At 44.3% G+C, this 21,132-nt stretch overlaps 1 protein-coding gene across 1 annotated transcript in view; it reads right to left on the bottom strand.

Annotated features, from left to right (window-relative positions):
• Positions 1-21,132, bottom strand: part of LOC121584617 (centrosomal protein of 120 kDa) — a 69,985-nt gene that overhangs the window by 12,479 nt on the left and 36,374 nt on the right. Inside the window, exons 10-17 of the mRNA XM_041900607.2 lie at positions 17,421-17,570; positions 12,345-12,527; positions 10,458-10,554; positions 9,951-10,103; positions 9,735-9,824; positions 9,378-9,470; positions 6,876-7,037; positions 5,298-5,420 (exon numbers count right to left, since the gene is read on the bottom strand). Coding sequence (XP_041756541.2) covers positions 5,298-5,420; positions 6,876-7,037; positions 9,378-9,470; positions 9,735-9,824; positions 9,951-10,103; positions 10,458-10,554; positions 12,345-12,527; positions 17,421-17,570 — 1,051 coding nt within the window. The remainder of the gene's footprint in view (positions 1-5,297; positions 5,421-6,875; positions 7,038-9,377; positions 9,471-9,734; positions 9,825-9,950; positions 10,104-10,457; positions 10,555-12,344; positions 12,528-17,420; positions 17,571-21,132) is intronic.

The raw sequence follows: 21,132 nt of genomic DNA, 5'->3' as shown, positions 1-21,132 counted from the left end.
TCAAGGGGTCTGAATACTTTCCGAATGCACTGTATGAAATGTATTAATTACACTGTTAGAATGTTGCAGTCAGAATGACTGCTCGTTAGCTTGAAGGAGGGTCCCCCGAGGCCCAGCGGTTCTAGTGTGAACAGATCATTTAAATGATTATTTCTTACCTAAATATTAAAATTAACATTATTTAATAACTTTTTATTCGTGGTTTACATGATAACCACCAAAAAGCAACTATATCCTCTATAAATACAGAAGTAAATATAAAACACTTGTTCAGTTTACCTACTTAGACATACATATCTTTAAGTTGTATCTATCTATGGCAGTGGATAAGAATGCAGAAGTGTTTGTGCTGAAGCACCACAAGCTCACTAATAAACAAGGGCTGAATGAGATGAATTAAACTTTGTCTCAAAGTAAATCTGAAATGGCACTGTTCACAAGTTCACACAATATGCAGTAACATGCAGTTCGTAATGTCACCACTAGATGTTTTTATTGAGTAGATTCACTACAGTGCTTTACAACAGTCAAAGTAAACAGTCATGTAAAGAAACACTATGGCAACCTGGCAATGAGAGCTTGTTTTGACAAGCACACGCTAACTGTTCATTACGAGAATGTTTTCTTATTGAAATCATTGTAAATTACAATGTTATTCAATACAAAATGTATTGGCTATATATTTCAACTGCAAATGGCATGCGCTGATGACTGAAAACGTTCATGCAGGAAAATGTTTGCAGAACTGACTTGTCACACACGTTCTAATTTAGCTAGCTAGCTAACAATCTTATCTCTATGTATAAGCATGAAGTAGAGGCCTAAGCATTGTTGTTCACTAGTTTACTCCAATTAGGGAGGGGATGGTGGGGTTGGAAAGTAATAAAGGGAAATATATATATTTTTAAAGGATGTGTATGTATGTTTGTATGTGTATGTATATATATGTATATATATATATGTATATATATATATATATATATATATATATATATATATATATATATATATATATATATATACACACACACTGCTCAAAAAAATAAAGGGAACACTTAAACAACACAATGTAACTCCAAGTCAATCACACTTCTGTGAAATCAAACTGTCCACTTAGGAAGCAACACTGATTGACAATACATTTCACATGCTGTTGTGCAAATGGAATAGACAACAGGTGGAAATTATAGGCAATTAGCAAGACACCCCCAATAAAGAAGTGGTTCTGCAGGTGGTGACCACAGACCACTTCTCAGTTCCTATGCTTCCTGGCTGATGTTTTGGTCACTTTTGAATGCTGGCGGGGCTTTCACTCTAGTGGTAGCATGAGACGGAGTCTACAACCCACACAAGTGGCTCAGGTAGTGCAGCTCATCCAGGATGGCACATCAATGCGAGCTGTGGCAAGAAGGTTTGCTGCGTCTGTCAGCGTAGTGTCCAGAGCATGGAGGCGCTACCAGGAGACAGGCCAGTACATCAGGAGACATGGAGGAGGCCGTAGGAGGGCAACAACCCAGCAGCAGGACCGCTACCTCCGCCTTTGTGCAAGGAGGAGCAGGAGGAGCACTGCCAGAGCCCTGCAAAATGACCTCCAGCAGGCCACAAATGTGCATGTGTCTGCTCAAACGGTCAGAAACAGACTCCATGAGGGTGGTATGAGGGCCCGACGTCCACAGGTGGGTGTTGTGCTTACAGCCCAACACCGTGCAGGACGTTTGGCATTTGCCAGAGAACACCAAGATTGGCAAATTCGCCACTGGCGCCCTGTGCTCTTCACAGATGAAAGCAGGTTCACACTGAGCACATGTGACAGACGTGACAGAGTCTGGAGACGCCGTGGCGTTCTGCTGCCTGCAACATCCTCCAGCATGACCGGTTTGGCGGTGGGTCAGTCATGGTGTGGGGTGGCATTTCTTTGGAGGGCCGCACAGCCCTCCATGTGCTCGCCAGAGGTAGCCTGACTGCCATTAGGTACCGAGATGAGATCCTCAGACCCCTTGTGAGACCATATGCTGGTGCGGTTGGCCCTGGGTTCCTCCTAATGCAAGACAATGCATTAGGAGGAAGGCATTGATGTGGCTGGAGTGTGTCAGCAGTTCCTGCAAGAGGAAGGCATTGATGCTATGGACTGGCCCGCCCGTTCCCCAGACCTGAATCCAATTGAGCACATCTGTCTCGCTCCATCCACCAACGCCACGTTGCACCACAGACTGTCCAGGAGTTGGCGGATGCTTTAGTCCAGGTCTGGGAGGAGATCCCTCAGGAGACCATCCGCCACCTCATCAGGAGCATGCCCAGGCGTTGTAGGGAGGTCATACAGGCACGTGGAGGCCACACACACTACTGAGCCTCATTTTGATTTGTTTTAAGGACATTACATCAAAGTTGGATCAGCCTGTAGTGTGGTTTTCCACTTTAATTTTGAGGGTGACTCCAAATCCAGACCTCCATGGGTTGATAAATTTGATTTCCATTGATAATTTTTGTGTGATTTTGTTGTCAGCACATTCAACTATGTAAAGAAAAAAGTATTTAATGAGATTATTTCATTCATTCAGATCTAGGATGTGTTATTTTAGTGTTCCCTTTATTTTTTTGAGCAGTGTATATACAGTGAGGGAAAAAAGTATTTCATCCCCTGCTGATTTTGTACGTTTGCCCACTGACAAAGAAATGATCAGTCTATAATTTTAATGGTAGGTTTATTTGAACAGTGAGAGACAAAATAACAACATAAAAATCCAGACAAACGCATGTCAAAAATGTTATAAATTGATTTCCATTTTAATGAGGGAAATAAGTATTTGACCCCCTCTCAATCAGAAAGATTTCTGGCTCCCAGGTGTCTTTTATACAGGTAACGAGCTGAGATTAGGAGCACACTCTTAAAGGGAGTGCTCCTAATCTCAGCTTGTTACCTGTATAAAAGACACCTGTCCACAGAAGCAATCAATCAGATTCCAAACTCTCCACCATGGCCAAGACCAAAGAGCTCTCCAAGGATGTCAGGGACAAGATTGTAGACCTACACAAGGCTGGAATGGGCTACAAGACCATCACCAAGCAGCTTGGTGAGAAGGTGACAAGTTGGTGCGATTATTCGCAAATGGAAGAAACACAAAAGAACTGTCAATCTCCCTCGGCCTGGGGCTCCATGCAAGATCTCACCTCGTGGAGTTGCAATGATCATGAGAACGGTGAGGAATCAGCCCAGAACTACACGGGAGGATCTTGTCAATGATCTCAAGGCAGCTGGGACCATAGTCACCAAGAAAACTATTGGTAACACACTACGCCGTGAAGGACTGAAATCCTGCAGCGCCAGCAAGGTCCCCCTGCTCAAGAAAGCACATATACAGGGCCATCTGAAGTTTGCCAATGAACATCTGAATGATTCAGAGGAGAACTGGGTGAAAGTGTTGTGGTCAGATGAGACCAAAATCGAGCTCTTTGGCATCAACTCAACTCGCCGTGTTTGGAGGAGGAGGAATGCTGCCTATGACCCCAAGAACACCATCCCCACCGTCAAACATGGAGGTGGAAACATTATGCTTTGGGGGTGTTTTTCTGCTAAGGGGACAGGACAACTTCACCGCATCAAAGGGATGATGGACGGGGCCATGTACCGTCAAATCTTGGGTGAGAACCTCCTTCCCTCAGCCAGGGCATTGAAAATGGGTCGTGGATGGGTATTCCAGCATGACAATGACCCAAAACACACAGCCAAGGCAACAAAGGAGTGGCTCAAGAAGAAGCACATTAAGGTCCTGGAGTGGCCTAGCCAGTCTCCAGACCTTAATCCCATAGAAAATCTGTGGAGGGAGCTGAAGGTTGGAGAAGATCTGCAAAGAGGAGTGGGAAAAAATCCTCTGTGATTGCCAACAAGGGTTTTGTTTTTTTGTTGTTATTCTGTCTCTCACTGTTCAAATAAACCTACCATTAAAATTATAGACTGATCATGTCTTTGTCAGTGGGCAAACGTACAAAATCAGCAGGGGATCAAATACTTTTTCCCCCTCACTGTATGCGAAAAACAACAACAACAAAAAAACATATGGGGGATCGGAAGTGATGCAGACAATTACATTGATGGAAGTTACAATCTATCTGCAATATTAAAGCTGATCTACCACCTAAAAAAATAAGAAATAAAAATAAATCTTATCTCATCATGAATACACGCACATGGCCTGAACGATAGATCTGCGCCAACAGTCTTGCTTTTTTTGCAGATTGCATATTTTGTATCAAGGATGAGTAGGTGTTCACTTTGGCGTCCGTCCAGCGTTCGCACATAAGAAGTACAAATTGATAGCTAGCTAGCTAGCTTGGCTAACTACCTAACTGGCTTGATAGAGCCCAACTACACTGCTGGCTAGCTATGTGTGCAAGTGATGAGGACAGGGCTGCTTGCTTGGTGAAGTGTACTTTTGATTATTTACTTATTCAACTATGCTGTCGCTGGCAAGCCACCATGCCCACTCTCTCTCACGTCGTGACTTAGGAGCTGAAATGATGTTCAATGAGCAGCTCGTAGAGCGCCCTCTTCAGGCAACCATTGAAACATTAAAAAAATGAGCAGACGTATTTGTTCATTCTATGTATATAATATCAGCACTTTATCTGTTGAATAAAGATCAATACAAATATTTCTGTGAAAGGCTAATATCGGCCGATAATATCAATCAACCAATTTATCGATCAGTCTCTAATTGGGATAGTGGGATATATTATGATTTCTTCTAATAGTTGTGTGTCGGCCTTTGGAGGGGGCTTGCGACGGCCCTCTACTACAGAGACATGAGCAGGTTTTCTTTTGGGGTATCTCCTTTGAGATATAATGCTTTGTTTATGGGCATCCCCTCACTGTTGAACTTCTTCCCGATGGTTTGTTTCTGTGCCTTTACGGAGCGTGCACCCTCAGTTTTGCGATACGGGAGTTTACCATATCCCACCGTCAAATACGGAACGGGTAATTGAAAGAGAACAAGGTTATTTACATAACCCCGGTTATCTGATATTATGAGTGAAGTATTTCACCACACTTCCCTGCTCGCAAGACGAGGAAGAGAAGCATGTTTGAAAACATTTGGCAGTGAGCAGGAGAGTGGCGCCTTTACACAGGGTGAGGGCGCACCATATTATCTGCTCTCCAGGTCTGTCTCCAACAGACGTTTCTGATTGGTTACTTCGAGTTATGGGAGTTTCGGAATGAAATCCCACTGTGAAATACGTCACTTAGAATATCAGAGAACTGGGATTATGTAAGGTGTATAGTTAGAAGCTGATGTGCTCACCTTCTCCAAACTTAGCAGGTTGATCTCAGACTGTAGTCTGATCTCAGGGCGAATGCTCTGCTGCTCCCGAAACTGCTGGTACTCCTTCTCCAGCAGTTTGTATTTGTTATCTGCATCCAGCATCTACAACAGAAGAGACAGAAGAACTTACTATGAGGAGCGAAACTGAAAAATATTGTTCCTCATCACTACCAATTATGTCATGTGTTACACACACAGGGCGACATTTTCGTAGTGCAATGTAATTTAATTGTGCAAAGTGCAAAAAACTTACCATAAACCTCAATCTGGCAATGTGATTTAAATTTAAAACTCTTCTTCAACAATGTGTGTTATAAAGAGGCGACTATTTATGTATTGCTCAATTTATTAAACTCTAGTTAAATAATCACCGCACAATTGTTGAAGAAAGGTTTCACATTTAATCTCACAGATTATAATGATGATTATGGTATTTTTTGCACTTTCCTAAATTATTTTGCATAAAAATAAATGTCACCCATAGGCTTAACTGCCAGTGTTACATTTTAACAACCTTACAACTGCTCTGACTAAACAGAGAACAGGAGAGTAGCTCATGACTCATTGTCAATTTGACACTTGGCTAGGAGCGCAAACCACAAACATGAATAATACATTATACGGTAATAACTTTCATTGATGGCCGTGAGTCCTATGCAATGCTTCCACTGACTAATAAACAAATGCCAAATGCCTCGAAATCATAGAAGGAGCCTAGCTGGTGTTTGTTGACGTCCAAAACCCCAGCGTAATTGAGATTGTGCGGTTCTCAATGTTCTCCTGTCTGTCTTTTAGACAAGGCAGGCAGCAGAGCAACAAACCCCACACACAATGCCTGGTATTCTGGGCTGGAAGGCTGGGAAGGGCTGGCAGGCAGGGTGGATGGATCCAGGCCTGATAAACGGGCTCTGGTGTGTGCCGACAGAGGACGACAAATGTGTGTTTACACATTCCTGACATGGAGAGACAAGATATAGAGCCGCGTGGCAGACTGGCTAGCAGATTTCTCAGCACTGCCTTCTTTCCGCATGTCAGAAACCTACTTTGCTTGATTTGTTATGGCCGGAGAGTCCAGATATTTTCTGGGAAAATGAGACGGCAGACAACTATTTCAGTAAGTGGGTTTGTCTGCAAGGAGGACGAGGGAGAGAGAGATTCTAGCGAAAATGACATATTTTCTGCTTTACTGTAAAACATCCAGAGCATACTGGGGGGGTGGAGTGGGACTGAAAAGAACCGACATCTCATTGCATACTGTAGCCTACACAGAGAACACAGCAGGTCGGGGTTGGATGGTCACGGCTGGTCAGATATTGATGGTATCCTTAGAGACTGCAAGAGGCCAGAGGCCTGGCAGCAGCCCCGGTGTCCGTCTGACCCGTGCCAATGACTGACCCGTCCTGCTTTCTTCTATCTTTTTTGTCCATTTCACTATGTCCATGGGGGGGATGACATGGCCCATTGACCTCGTCGTCAATTCTCACCCCCCCTCCCAGGGAGGGGCATTGAGCGGGCCAGCCTAGTATCCCTTCACCAGCCCAGCGCCCTGACGCCTACCTGCTGTTGCTGCCTGCCATGCTCCTCCTCCAGCTGCCTGACCCTTGACCTCTCCAGATCCAACTGGTGAGCGCAGTCCTCGCGGAGCCGCTGGCCGCTCTCCTGCAGCTTGCGCATGCTTAACTCATGCTCAGCACGCATCTCCCTCTGCAAGCGCTGCATCTGAAAGCACAAGCAGTGATGCTGGGGTTAATGATACAGGGTTCTGTTATGGTGTGGTGTTATGGTGTGCATTTTTCTGGCATGGTTTAAGTCCACTCAACCCCTTAGAGGGCAAGATAAACTGCAATAAATACACAGCCGTTCTGAGTGATTACCTTCAACCTATGGTGAATAATTTCTATCCTGATGCAGTATTTCCCCAATAATTTGTTTCTGCAGCGGTGGCAAAGTTCGCAAGTGGGGGTAGTGGGCATGGCCAATGGCACGGTCTCCGACCAACAATTTTAGAGGCCCTCCTCTTGGCCACAGAGACAAAATGTTGCTGTTTTAAAGCTAATTCCCTGCAATTCTACACATTTTGCCATGGGGCTGAGAGAAAAAGTGCAGTTTTAAAGCTAGTTCCCTATCCGGTGTATGTGACAATATACTTTTTTTTGCAGTTCTACACATTTTGCCATGGCTTATGCAGTGTTCTTATGCTATCTGAGTGACTCAAACATTATAACAAAATCAATGGGAGCCCCATCAGTCTCAGCGCCAGGATAAAGTGATTAATGGGACAGTTGAAATCGACGAGGGGGGCACCATTTTTTGGGGTTCCTGCATTGGAATTATATTGAATTCTGCTTATATCACGCTATACCACAATAAACAATGTTCATATGCCGAGACTCCGAGAACATTGAGTGCTTTTGAAGTGACAGGTTGGCGCGAAATCTGTAGCCCATCTCCGCTGCTCTATATCAGCACAATGGACAGCGCTAGGCCGTTTTGGTAATGAACATAGGCTACAAGATAGATAGGGTAATTCACCTATTACAAACAGCCTATGTGAATGCAGTCGTACACACAGCTGTCTTCCTAAAATAATGCGAACTAAATGCTGAAAGTTGTAGCCTAGTTATTCATGCATGCAAACAAAAATACTGAATTTATCAGATTGATAAATGCATGACACAATCTACATTTAGGCTAGTTACATTAACACTAAACAAACGCAGTAAACAAAAGGCGAATGTTTCACCCTTTTCACATCTAGAAAGTCTCTATGGGTCAAGGGCACACAGGTCCTCCTCCAGTTGGCTGTTGGGTTCGCTGAATCGTTCTGACATTTCACCAATGACAGCATCAGCACTGCACTATGCCCAAATGACTTTGAACTCTGTCACACCTCAGCTTCTCGACGCACTCGGACCACTTTGACTCCAGTGTTAAGATCCGTTGCATTTGCCTCAAGTCATTTGTTTGGAGGATCGAGAAGATTGAGGATCCTGTGCATCATGGTGGCTATAAACTTAAAGCCGGGCTCTGTCACCACCTTCAGCAGCCCTGTAGCCTCAAGTCTTACTTCTGTGTTGTACGAACGCGTGCATTCGATGTCAGAGGAACTTCACAATGCTCTCACAACTTTTAACAACCACTGACACAGTAGCCAGGCGTCCGGTCCACCTTTGATCCATTAGACTTTTCAAGGTTTCTCCAGTGTACAGGGCAGCCACTGTTGGTTTCGTTAAGAACTAGTGAGTCACAGACATAAAAAATTTCCTCCAGCGCATTCTCAGACATTGCGTGAACGACCACTAAGTGAAGCTTGTTTTTTCCTTCTTTTTTTGGAAACCCAAAGGAGTCATACCTAATTGCCCCAGTGTCTTTCCATAGCCCCCTACACACACCGCAGCACGCTCTATCCATTGTGCTGACACAGCGAAGGGGAGATACACATTTTGCGCCAACCTGCCACCCAATCATTTTAACTTTTTTGCTATTTTTATATAGGGACATAAAACTAAAACTGAGGGGACAAGTTTCAACTGAGGGGCCCTCTTTTGCCCCCTTGTGGAGCCGGGTCCGAGCCCCATGCATGACATTTTTGGCATTTTAGATTCTCAAGGACTGTTTAGTTTTTAATTTCTGTGAATGTTAATTCTCAAAGATGATCTTAACAAAAAATATATAGCTCCATTATCTTTTCTACATACTTTATATCTATAACTCTGTTTTATGTGGTCATTATCATCTATGTCATGTCTGTAAATGTTGATGTTTAATGTCGTTTAAATGTATTTTGCCTTTACAGGAATTTAACTGATTTCTGTTGAACAACACTATGGAAAAATGTTTACATTATTTTGGGGGACAGTTGCACTACGTAGAATACTGTCATTTAAGGTGTAGCGAGACCGGCTCCATCAGTGAGGTGACTACAGGGTGCGTATCAGGCAGTCAGATTGCACCCAGTGCATGTGCAGTTTCACATTTGTAAGACTATATATACTGTACTATACATTACACTGTGCGTCCCGTGGTCTCCTTGAAATGTGAAAATACAAATAAACCAACCTCCATTTCTGCATGGGCTAAATGCTTCTCTCTCTTCTCCAAGTCAGCCAGAGTCTTCTGAAGCTGCTCTTCCAAGATGTTGTACTCTGCCTCCTGGGAACACATCACGAGGGCCTTCTGTCACATAACGCCCATAAGAAAAGTATAATGCTCCGGATTGAAGTTTCCCCTAGGTACAGATCTAGGATAATCTTCCCCTCCCCCAATCCAAACCTTAACCATTACTGGGGGAAATGCAAAACTGACCCAGGATCAGCATCTAAGGGCAACGTCAACCTACTCCTACATTACAGAATCATTGTTGAGGTGTTGTAATCAGTAAAGGCAGTTATTGTAGCTCTTGCAGTAATTGTGCACCTTCTTTCTGACCAGAGACTCGCGCTCCCGATCCCTCTTCTTCCATTCCTCGGCCAGCGCCTGCATGTGGCCCAGCTCTTTCTTCTTCAGCTGAGGACGGTGCGCGCACACACACACACACACACAAACACACACACACACACACACACCTTTGTACAAAAACAAAAAGGCATCAATGGAACTACTTCAATAACACATTCACTGCAGTATAGCCACCTGGTCATCGAAGAGATCCTCCTGCATCTCCTTCCACATCTCCAGCTCCAGGGCAGCCCTGTACTCCAGCGTCTCGCGGGGGACTCCACCTGCATTGCTGGGAGGAGCTGGTTGCGGAGCTGGCACCGTCTTCTGTGCCACAGGATTCCCATTCTGTCACAATACAAGATCATATTATATATTATGATCTAAAAGGCTAAACTGAACCTGGATCCGCCCTTCTACTGTGAGACACTTTATAAATATGGGCCTTGACCAGTCCCTTATTCACAAAGGGTCTCTGAGTAGAAGTGCTGATCCAGGATCAGTTTGGGTTTTTAAATTAGAATGAATCTGATTACATGGGCAGGGGAGACCTACTCTTGAGATAATAATAATAGAATATGTGCCCTGGACTTCCGCTTGGTCTCTCACACTACAGCTCAAGTGGTAAATTACAGTATTAGTTGTCCACAAATCAAAAAGCATCAACTCAGGTACAAACATACAGCATGTGGCACATTGTACCTGGGAGGACTCGGATATGAGGATATCTTGGACCTTGACTAAACCAAGGTCCTCCAGGGTTGTGACGTAGTACAGGTCAGCCACCGTTTCACTGGGCCTGTGGAAGGAGACACACACACACAAGTTGTTTCACACCGTACTAACACTAGCTCAACCAAGCAGTCAAGAGGCAGTCAAGGGTGCCATCTAGCAAGCATACATAGAACTGCAGCCACACATGACTTGACTACTGATGATAATACAGTGAGGGAAAATAATATTTGATCCCCTGCTGATTTTGTACGTTTGCCCACTGACAAAGAAATGATCAGTCTATAATTTTAATGGTAGGTTTATTTGAACAGTGAGAGACAGAATAACAACAAAAACATCCAGAAAAACGCATGTCAAAATTGTTATAAATTGATTTGCATTTTAATGAGGGAAATAATTATTTGACCCCCTCTCAATCAGAACGATTTCTGGCTCCCAGGTGTCTTTTATACAGGTAGCGAGCTGAGATTAGGAGCACACTCTTAAAGGGAGTGCTCCTAATCTCAGCTTGTTACCTGTACAAAAGACACCTGTCCACAGAAGCAATCAATCAATCAGATTCCAAACTCTCCACCATGGCCAAGACCAAAGAGCTCTCCAAGGATGTCAGGGACAAGATTGTAGACCTACACAAGGCTGGAATGGGCTACAAGACCATCGCCAAGCAGTTTGGTGAGAAGGTGACAACACTTGGTGCGATTATTCGCAAATGGAAGAAGCACAAAATAACTGTCAAATCTCCCTCGGCCTGGGGCTCCATGCAAGATCTCACCTCGTGGAGTTGCAATGATCATGAGAACGGTGAGGAATCAGCCCAGAACTACACGGGAGGATCTTGTCAATGATCTCAAGGCAGCTGGGACCATAGTCACCAAGAAAACAATTGGTAACACACCACGCCGTGAAGGACTGAAATCCTGCAGCGCCCGCAAGGTCCCCCTGCTCAAGAAAGCACATATACAGGCCCATCTGAAGTTTGCCAATGTACATCTGAATGATTCAGAGGAGAACTGGGTGAAAGTGTTGTGGTCAGATGAGACCAAAATCGAGCTCTTTGCCATCAACTCAACTCGCCGTGTTTGGAGGAGGAATGCTGCCTATGACCCCAAGAACACCATCCCCACCGTCAAACATGGAGGTGGAAACATTACGCTTTGGGGATGTTTTTCTGCTAAGGGGACAGGACAACTTCACCGCATCAAAGGGACGATGGACAGGGCCATGTACCGTCAAATCTTGGGTGGGAACCTCCTTCCCTCAGCCAGGGCATTGAAAATGGGTCGTGGATGGGTATTCCAGCATAACAATGACCCAAAACACACGGCCAAGGCAACAAAGGAGTGCCTCAAGAAGAAGCACATTAAGGTCCTGGAGTTGGCTAGCCAGTCTCCAGACCTTAATCCCATAGAAAATCTGTGGAGGGAGCTGAAGGTTCGAGTTGCCAAACGTCAGCCTCGAAACCTTAATGACTTGTAGAAGATCTGCAAAGAGGAGTGGGACAAAACCCTCCTGAGATGTGTGCAAACCTGGTGGCCAACTACAAGAAACGTCTGACCTCTGATTGCCAACAAGGGTTTTTCCACCAAGTACTAAGTAATGTTTTGCAGAGGGGTCAAATACTTATTTCCCTCATTAAAATGCAAATCAATTTATAACATTTTTTACATGCATTTTCTGGATTTTGTTGTTGTTATTCTGTCTCTCACTGTTCAAATAAACATACCATTAAAATTATAGACTGATCATGTCTTTGTCAGTGGGCAAACGTACAAAATCAGCAGGGGATCAAATACTTTTTTCCCTCACTATCTTCCAAGAGTCTCTATTTGTAGCATGACAGAGACAGGACTGTACCCTTGGGCCTTTATGACTTGGATCCTCTCGGAGAAGGTCTGCCTCCAGTGATGCTGGCCCGTGGGGCCCAGGAAGCGGCTCTTCTCTGCAGTCAGGAGGTGGGACAGCTGAATGCTGGCCGTGCCCAGGAGAATGTCTCTGGAGCTGGGATTTTTGTGCCACACCTCCACCACTAGGGGCACCCTACACCAATGAGAAAAATCCATTAACAAGGTTAAGGGAGATACCTAGTCAGTTGTATAACTGAATGCATTCAACTGAAATGTGTCTCCCGCATTTAACCCAACCCCTCTGAATCAGAGGTGCGGGGGGCTGCCTTAATAGACATCCACGGAGCCCGGGGAACAGTGGGTTAACTGCATTGCTCAGGGGCAGAACGACAGATTTGACCTTGTCTGCTCGGGGATTCGATCCAGCAACCTTTCGGTTACTGGCCCAACGCTCCTACCCGCCAGGCTGCCTGACCCAACGCTCCTACCCGCCAGGCTACATGCCGCCCCAGCACAGTGGGTATAGAACCTCTGGTGGGCTCCAGGGTGAAGTTTCCCCTTAAAAAGGTGTACATTAATGGGTATTTACAGTGCCTTCAGAAAGTATTCAGACCCCTTGACTTGTTCCACATTTTGTTACAGCCTTATTCTAAAACGGTTTAAATTGTTTTTTTTCCTCCTCAATCTACACACAATACTCCATAATGACAAAGCAAAAACAGGTTTTTATACATTTTAGCTAATTTATTAAACATAAAAACATAAAATATCACATTTAAAATCAGTATTCGGAACCTTTACTCAGTACTTTATTGAATCACCTTTGGCAGCGATTACAGCATCGAGTCTTCTTGGGTATGACGCTACAAGCTTGGCACACACACCTGTATTTGGGGAGGTTCTCCCATTCTTCTCTGTAGATTCTCTCAAGCTCTGTCAGGTTGGATGGGGAGCGTTGCTGCACAGCTATTTTCAGGTCTCTCCAGAGATGTTAGATCGGGTTCAAGTCTGGGCTCTGGCTGGGCCACTCAAGGACATTCAGAGATTTGTCCCAAAGCCACTCCTGCGTTGTCTTGACTGTGTGCTTAGGGTTGTTGTCCTGTTGGAAGGTGAACCTTCGCCCCAGTCTGAGGTCCTGAGCGCTCAGGAGCAGGTTTCTCTGTACTTTCCTCCGTTCATCTTTCCCTCAATCCTGACTAGTCTCCCAGTCCCTGCCACTGAAAAACATCCCCACAGCATGATGCTGCCACCACCATGCTTCACCGTAGGGATGGTGCCAGGTTTCCTCCAGATGTGACGCTTGGCATTCAGGCCAAAGAGTTCAATCTTGGTTTCATCAGAGAATCTTGTTTTTCATGGTCTGAGAGTCTTTAGGTGCCTTTTGGCAAACTCCAAGTGGGCTGTCATGTGCCTTTTACTGAGGAGTGGCTTCCGTCTGGCCACTCTACCATAAAGGCCTAATTGGTGGACTGCTGCAGAAATTGTTGTCTTTCTGGAAGTTTCTCCCATCTCAACAGAGGAACTCTAGAGCTCTGTCAGAGTGACCATCGGGTTCTTGGTGACCTCCCTGACCAAGGCCCTTCTCCCCCGATTGCTCAGTTTGCCCGGGCGGCCAGCTCTAGGAAGAGTCTTGGTGGTTCTAAATTTATTCCATTTAAGAATGATATAGGCCACTGTGTTCTTGGGGACCTTCAACGCTGCAGAAATGTTTTGGTACCATTCCCCAGATCTGAGTCTCGACACAATCCTGTCTCGGAGCTCTCCGGACAATTCCTTCGACCTCATTGCTTGGTTTTTGCTCTGACATGCACTGTCAACTGTGGGACCTTATATAGGAAGGTGTGTGCCTTTCCAAATCATGTCCAATCAATTGAATTTACCACAAGTGGACTCCAATCAAGTTGTAGAAACATCTCAAGGATGATCAATGGAAACAGGATGCACCTGAGCTCAAGTTCAAGTCTCATAGCAAAGGGTCTGAATACTTATGTAAATAAGGTATTTATGTTTTTTATTTTGAATACATTTGCAAACATTTCTAAAAACCTGTTTTCGCTTTGTCGTTATGGGGTATTGTGTTTAGATTGCTGAGGATAATTTAAAAAAAATCAATTTTAGAATAAGGCTGTAATGTAACAAAATACGGAAAAAGTTAAGGGGTCTGAGTCCTTTCTGAAGGCACTGTAAATCAAAGAAACCTTGAGTTGTCTTACCTGTACACAAGCAAAATGAAACAAGTAGACAATCATCAACGAGCTACAGTGTTTCCCAATCCTGGGGCCTCATTTATCAACCATGTGTACTAAATTTAATTAACAATTCTGGAGTACGTGGAGATTCTTGGATTTGAATGCGCAGCAAATGATTGGGATTTATCAAACTGTTGCAGGCAACATATACGGATGTTTTCAATGATAAATCAGAGCCATACTATACATGTGTGCTTGTGAACAAGCATCACAACCCCACCTGGAAAATACCCTCCATTCACCTTTTATTGTAGCAAAAATGCTGTATGATTTGAAAATGTTGGAAATTGGGCCATGACAGTTTCTAAAAGAAAGCACAATGGCAAATGTAATCACATTTCTGTAGAGACTTTTTCAAACAAGTACCAAACACTGGCCACACATTCTGCAAGATTCATTGTCTATTCGAACTAGGGATGTTAACGGTTAACCATTAATCATTTAGCCGTCAAAGCCAAAAATAAATTTGACCGTCATACTTATCGGTCTATAGGATAATTTACATTATTTAGTGGAATTATATATATACATACACACGCAAAAGTATGTGGACACCCCTTCAAAATAGTCGATTTGGCTATTTCAGCCACACTTGTTGCTGACAGGTGTATAAAATCGAGCACACAGCCATGCAATTTCCATAGACAAACATTGGCAGTAGAATTGCCTTACTGAAGATCTCAGTGACTTTCAACGTGGCACCATCATAGGATACCACCTTTTCAACAAGTCAGTTCGTCAAATTTCTGCCCTGCTAGAGCTGCCCCAGTCAACTGTAAGTGCTGTTATTGTGAAGTGGAAACATCTAGGAGCAACAGCGGCTCAGCCGCGAAGTGGTAGGACACACAAGTTCACAGAACGGGACCACCGAATGCTGAAGCGTTTTGCGCGTAACAAAAAAGTCTGTCCTCGGTTGCAACACTCATTACCGAGTCCAAACTGCCTCTGGAAGCAACGTCAGCACAAGAACTGTTCGTCGGGAGGTTCATGATATGGGTTTCCATGGCCGAGCAGCCGCACACAAGCCTAAGAACACTATGCGCAATGCCACACGTTCTCTGGAGTGATGAATCACGCTTCACCATCTGGTAGTCTGACGGACGAATCTGGGTTTGGCAGATGCCAGGAGAACGCTACATTCCCCAATGTTGTGTGTAATTGCGGGCTATTCTTTGGGTGCTGAAACGTTAATTTTATGTGATGTCTGAGCTCCAGTCTGCCTACGCTAGTTGCCGCTCAACCCCATCGTAAATCGTGGAGTCGAGTTTAATCGGCAAGTACTGGAGTGAAATAGGTACTTTTATAAGCCCAGTCATTGCGCAACAAATAACAATTCTAAATGCAAATTGCATGGTAAAAACTGTAGATGGCCACGATTAAAAATAGCTACTATTTTTATTTCTCAATCTCAACGCCTCCCATTCGCCATTCGAGTGCATAGGCTATAGTCAATGGTAGGCAGGATATCACTGCGTCACCCATCACATTGCAATGTGAGCTTGAGGCAGTATAATTGTTTGAAACCTGAACATTTGACTTTACTTCAAATAATGAGGAATGTCTAACTTTGCTTCAAAGTAGCCTAGCCAAAATCCAACCACTGAAATGTGGGAGGCAATTATTTTATAATGACTTCTTCATGCCATTAACCAGCATTTTTCTCCTGTTCTATTGGTTTTCATATCAACTTGCTTTCATTGTCCAGTAGCCAAAAGCACAATCCTAGTCATATTAGCAACCCATCCTAGTTGTTGCTACTAGATTACCCCTCTAAATTTCTAACCAAGATTTCCATCTGTCACATATGGAACCGCTCGCATTAGGAGTGCTGTTTACAACAGTGTTTTCTATTGCTGCATTTTTTCATTAAGCTCTTAATGGAAAATGTCCATTCCTTGCATGCATGCATAGTATTTTCTGTTGGTCACCTCATTTTACTGTTTGGGAAATGTTTTACTGTTTGTTGACCGGTCAATGAGGGTCTGTTAGTTGGCAGCAAAATTGACCGAAAATTGCATCCCTAATTCTAAAATGTTGAAAGTACATGCTACAGACAACACTCCTATGTAAAATACAAATGTTTGTTCAATATTATGTTCATCAATAGACGATTATGATTATCTCCTGTCTTGGTATAGGCTCTGAGATCAAATAGGCTATGATGTCAAGCTCCTATCGCATAGCAATACTGTAGCCTACCCATACCGTCAAACAGGTTAGCGGTCTATTTACTTTCGAGCATGCTTGGCTATTGAATGAGCGATGGATAAATTGGAGCCTAATATGTGTTGTGTAGCGGGAATAAACCAGTCCTGCAATAGGATTATGATTTAGGCCTATATAATAAAAGTAAAAGAAACATATTAGACTACATGCTGCTATGCAATCTCCTTACCAACAGCAAATGCATCCGTTAACATTATTATAATTCAAAGACACTTACATTTCCCCCAAAATAACAATATTTGCTTGCAATACAATTGATCAACCACTAGAAGGCCTGAGCTGTACGTGGAGATACGCACACTTCCTTCAAGTTCAAAATGGATAAATACTAACCTTCGTGGAAAAATGGCATACGCAAGGTTTAGAGTGTGTTTTTGTGCGCACGCACTTTTGATAAATGAGGCCCCTGATCCTGGGGACCCTAAGGAGTGCACATTTTAGTTTTTGCCATAACACTAACACACTTGATTCAACTAACCAACTCATCATCAAGCCATTGATTAGTGCTAGGTCAAAAACACCCCTTTGGCACAATGAAGCAAGTAGGCACAACCATCAACAAGCCCCTAAAAGAGCATGCTTCACGTATTCCTCTAGAATGTGACAGACACCTGAGGAAGGTGTCCTGGAGTTGGTGAGGCAGAGCGGCAAAGTCAAAGGCACAGTACGACTGGGGCAGGAACACCTCCATGTTCCTCTTCACCTCCATCGGGGGGTTGGTCATGATGGGGGCGGCACTCCCGAAAAACTGGTACGCATACCTGGAACGAGAGAAAATACTTGGGTTGTTCCACGAAAATAGTGCCTGTAACAATATAGAATTTTAAAAGCCTGTTATATTAAAGGTGCAATTGCAGAAATCACTCCGCCATTTCCTGCTTGCTAAAATTATAATAGTATGTCTAATTTCAGTTTATATGTGACAAAGCAAGCAAGTGTAGAGAATCATTGTACCATCTAAACCACTGTGAAATATTTTTTCAATAACCAAAAATATTGTATTTTCAGCTGGTGTACAAAACCGAAAGTAAAAGACGGAAAAACTAAACTTAATAACGGGAAGCATAGAAATAGCACATATAGAACAGATCTACCACTTCTTAGACTTGCTTTCAGAGAGAATGACAGATCTATAACTGTCTACGTTAATGTGGGCAGGGTTGCCCAAAAAGTTACGTATTGCAGCTTTAAATGAAGTTCCCTATAAATAGACCAAATGGAGAATTCAATAGATCAGATTTTTAATATGGCAGTGTTTTTCATTAGCTCCAGCCGTCGGCTAAAATCAGACCGTTACAGACAAATTATCCGCTTGCAATTTTTTCCACTTCATATTAACCATTCTAGTGGGAGCCCTCTCCCGCTAGAATAAACAATATGCATCTTCTAGTGATCTATTGATAAGATAGGCAGGCGCATGTCAGTCACAAAGCGAATGATGACAGGGAAATGCAGTCTGCTGTCTGTCCCGCCTCCTGGGACAAATTGTATGCTCTGTGGTTGGTTGAAATCGTTTTTTCATTACAGGGAGAGTATTTGTGGTAACCATGAGTCGAAATCCACTTAACCACGCGGAGTCGTGGCGCATAGGCTATTTGCTGTGCTTTGATTGACAACTGAACAGCAAGTGTTGACTAGTTTATAAAAGGTGGCGAACTGACTGAATAAAGTCCATCTTTGCCATTCATAAATCATGAAACTTGGTTATACAGTGCCTTCAGAAAGTATTCATACACCTTGACTTATTCCACATTTTGTTGTGTTACAGCCTGAATTCAAAATTTATTAAATCGATGTTTTCCCCCTCACCCATCTACACACAATACCCCATAATGACAAAGTGAAAACATGTTTTTAGAAATGTTTGCTAATTTATTGAAAATTAAAATACAGAAATCTCTCATTTACGGAAGTATTCACACCCGAGTCAATATTTTGCGCCTTTGGCAGCGATTACAGCTGTGAGTCTTTCTGGGTGTTTCTACCCGCACCTGGATTGTGCAACATTTGCCCATTATTCTTTTCAAAATTCTTCAAGCTCTGTCAAACTGGTTGTTGATCATTGCTAGATAAACATTTTCAGGTCCTGCCATAGATTTTCAAGTAGATTTAAGTCAAAACTATAATTAGGCCACTCTGGAACATTCACTGTCTTTTTGGTAAGCAACTCCAGTATAGTTTTGGCCTTGTGTTTTAGGTTATTGTCCTGCTAAAAGGTGAATTAATCTCACAGTGCCAGTGGAAAGCAGACTGAACCAGGTTTTCCTCTATGATTTTTCCTGTGCTTAGCTCCAATACGTTTATTTTTTATCCTGAATAAGTCCCCAGTCCTTAATGATTACAAGCATACCCATAACATGATGCAGCCACCACGATACTTGAGAATATGGAGAGTGGACTCAGTAATGTGTTGGATTGGATTTGCCCAAAACATAACACTTTGTATTCTGGGCAAAAAGGGCATTTTTGCAGTATTACTTTAGTGCCTTGTTGCAAATAGGATGCATGTTTTGGAATCTTTCATTCTGTACAGGCTTCCTTCTTTTCATGCTGTCAATTAGGTTAGTATTTTGAAGTAACTACAATGTTGTTGGTCCATCCTCAGTTTTGTCCTATAACCCTAACCCAGCCATTAAAACTCTGTAACTGTTTTAAAGTCACCATTGGCCTCATAGTGAAATCCCAACTGAGCGGTTTCCTTCCTCTCCTGCAACGAAGTTGGAAAGGACGCCTGTATCTTTTTTTAATTTTGGGGGGTAGATCAGCTTAATATTGCAGATAGATTGTAACTTCCATCAATGTAATTGTCTGCATCACTTCCAATCCCCCATGGTTTTATATATATATACATACTGTGATGTCACGAGAGGCTGTGTCCTGGAGGGACGTTACATCCCCCTGAGGTGGCTGCAAACCCAGACAGCTATGGCTCCATCTGCTGGTATGGTCGGGAACTCCAACCCTCTGTGGCCAATCTTCCCACGCAGCTGAAACCAATCAGGGGCTGATGGGCTGGAGTTGTTTGGAAGAGAAGAGACACGGTCTCGAGGGTGGGCTCGGGGGAGAGACAGAATGGTGTTATTATTTCGTTAGTTGCCGAAGACCTTTAATAAAATCCTTGTTTTGGTTGAACCTGGTCTCCTTGCACTACTTGGGCAATCCCGCTGGAAGCTGTAGCCTCTCGTGGCATCACAGATGGTGGAGAATACGGGCACGCTCAAGCGTTGATAGTGCATGTCGGAGGAGGATACCGAAGGTTTGATCACCCAGTTTTCCAAGTTGGCCGTAGGCTCCCCGCCGACTGATATGGAGGACATATTGAAAGCCCTTGTTGCTGGCCAGCAAGCCCAGATGCAAGCAAACGTGGCTCTCTTGGAGGAGCAAAAGAAAGCCAACCTTCTGAAGGCAGAGGAATTGCAGTTGCAGAGACAGAGGGTGGTCCAAAATACCCGCCCAATAAAGGCAAGTGACTTTATGTCTAAGATGGGAGCTACCGATGACATTGAGGCATACCTGCATGCATTTGAGGCCACGGCCACTAGGGAAGCCTGGCCCAAGCAACAGTGGGTTGGTCTGTTAGCCCCCTTTCTAACCGGGAAGCGCTGAATGCTGTCCGGGACCTGGGCCCTGACCAGGTTACTGACTATGATGCCCTGAAGTCTGAGATCCTCAGCAGATATGGACTCACAAAGTTTGGTATGGCCCAGCGCTTTCACAGTTGGACCTTCCAACCAGACCAACCTCCTCGGGCGCAGATGCATGAACTTGTCCGAACCGCAAGGAAATGGCTGGATCCGCAGAGGAATACAGCAGCGGCGGTGGTGGAGGCCGTTGTGGTGGATCGTTACCTACGCGCCCTGCCTTATGAGGCAAAACGGGTCATCAGTCAACAGGCCTTGACCACGGCTGATCTGACCGTGGAAGCTGTGGAAAAGTACCAGGCCACAGCGGAGATGCTGAATGCTTCCCGAAAAGACCCCAGGAGTGCGGCCCCACCACAAATGGGAAGAACCCGTCCAAAGGACCCCCAAGGTCTCGAACCCAGCCACGTCAGGACTTATCCCGGCTCCAGGGGGAGCCAGAAACCAGGCGGGTCCAAGAAGAGTACACCAGGAGGGGGAAACTTCGACAGTGTTACCGGTGTGGGGAGATGGGACATATCTCCTGGCAGTGTGGGAAACCAGCCGATGAACCTATGCCCACTGCGGAGTCCTCCAGCTCAGCACCCACACACCGTTTGCCTCGCTCTTGGGAGTCGTAGATGGCGGCCCAGATCGACCCCCCACCTGCCCGGTAACTGTGAATCACCATGATGTGGAGGCC

The sequence above is a fragment of the Coregonus clupeaformis genome, chromosome 16, assembly GCF_020615455.1.
Source record: "Coregonus clupeaformis isolate EN_2021a chromosome 16, ASM2061545v1, whole genome shotgun sequence".
Lineage (NCBI taxonomy): Eukaryota > Metazoa > Chordata > Actinopteri > Salmoniformes > Salmonidae > Coregonus > Coregonus clupeaformis.
The sequence above is the reverse complement of the archived record's forward strand: the minus strand, read 5'-3'. Positions and strand labels throughout refer to the sequence as shown.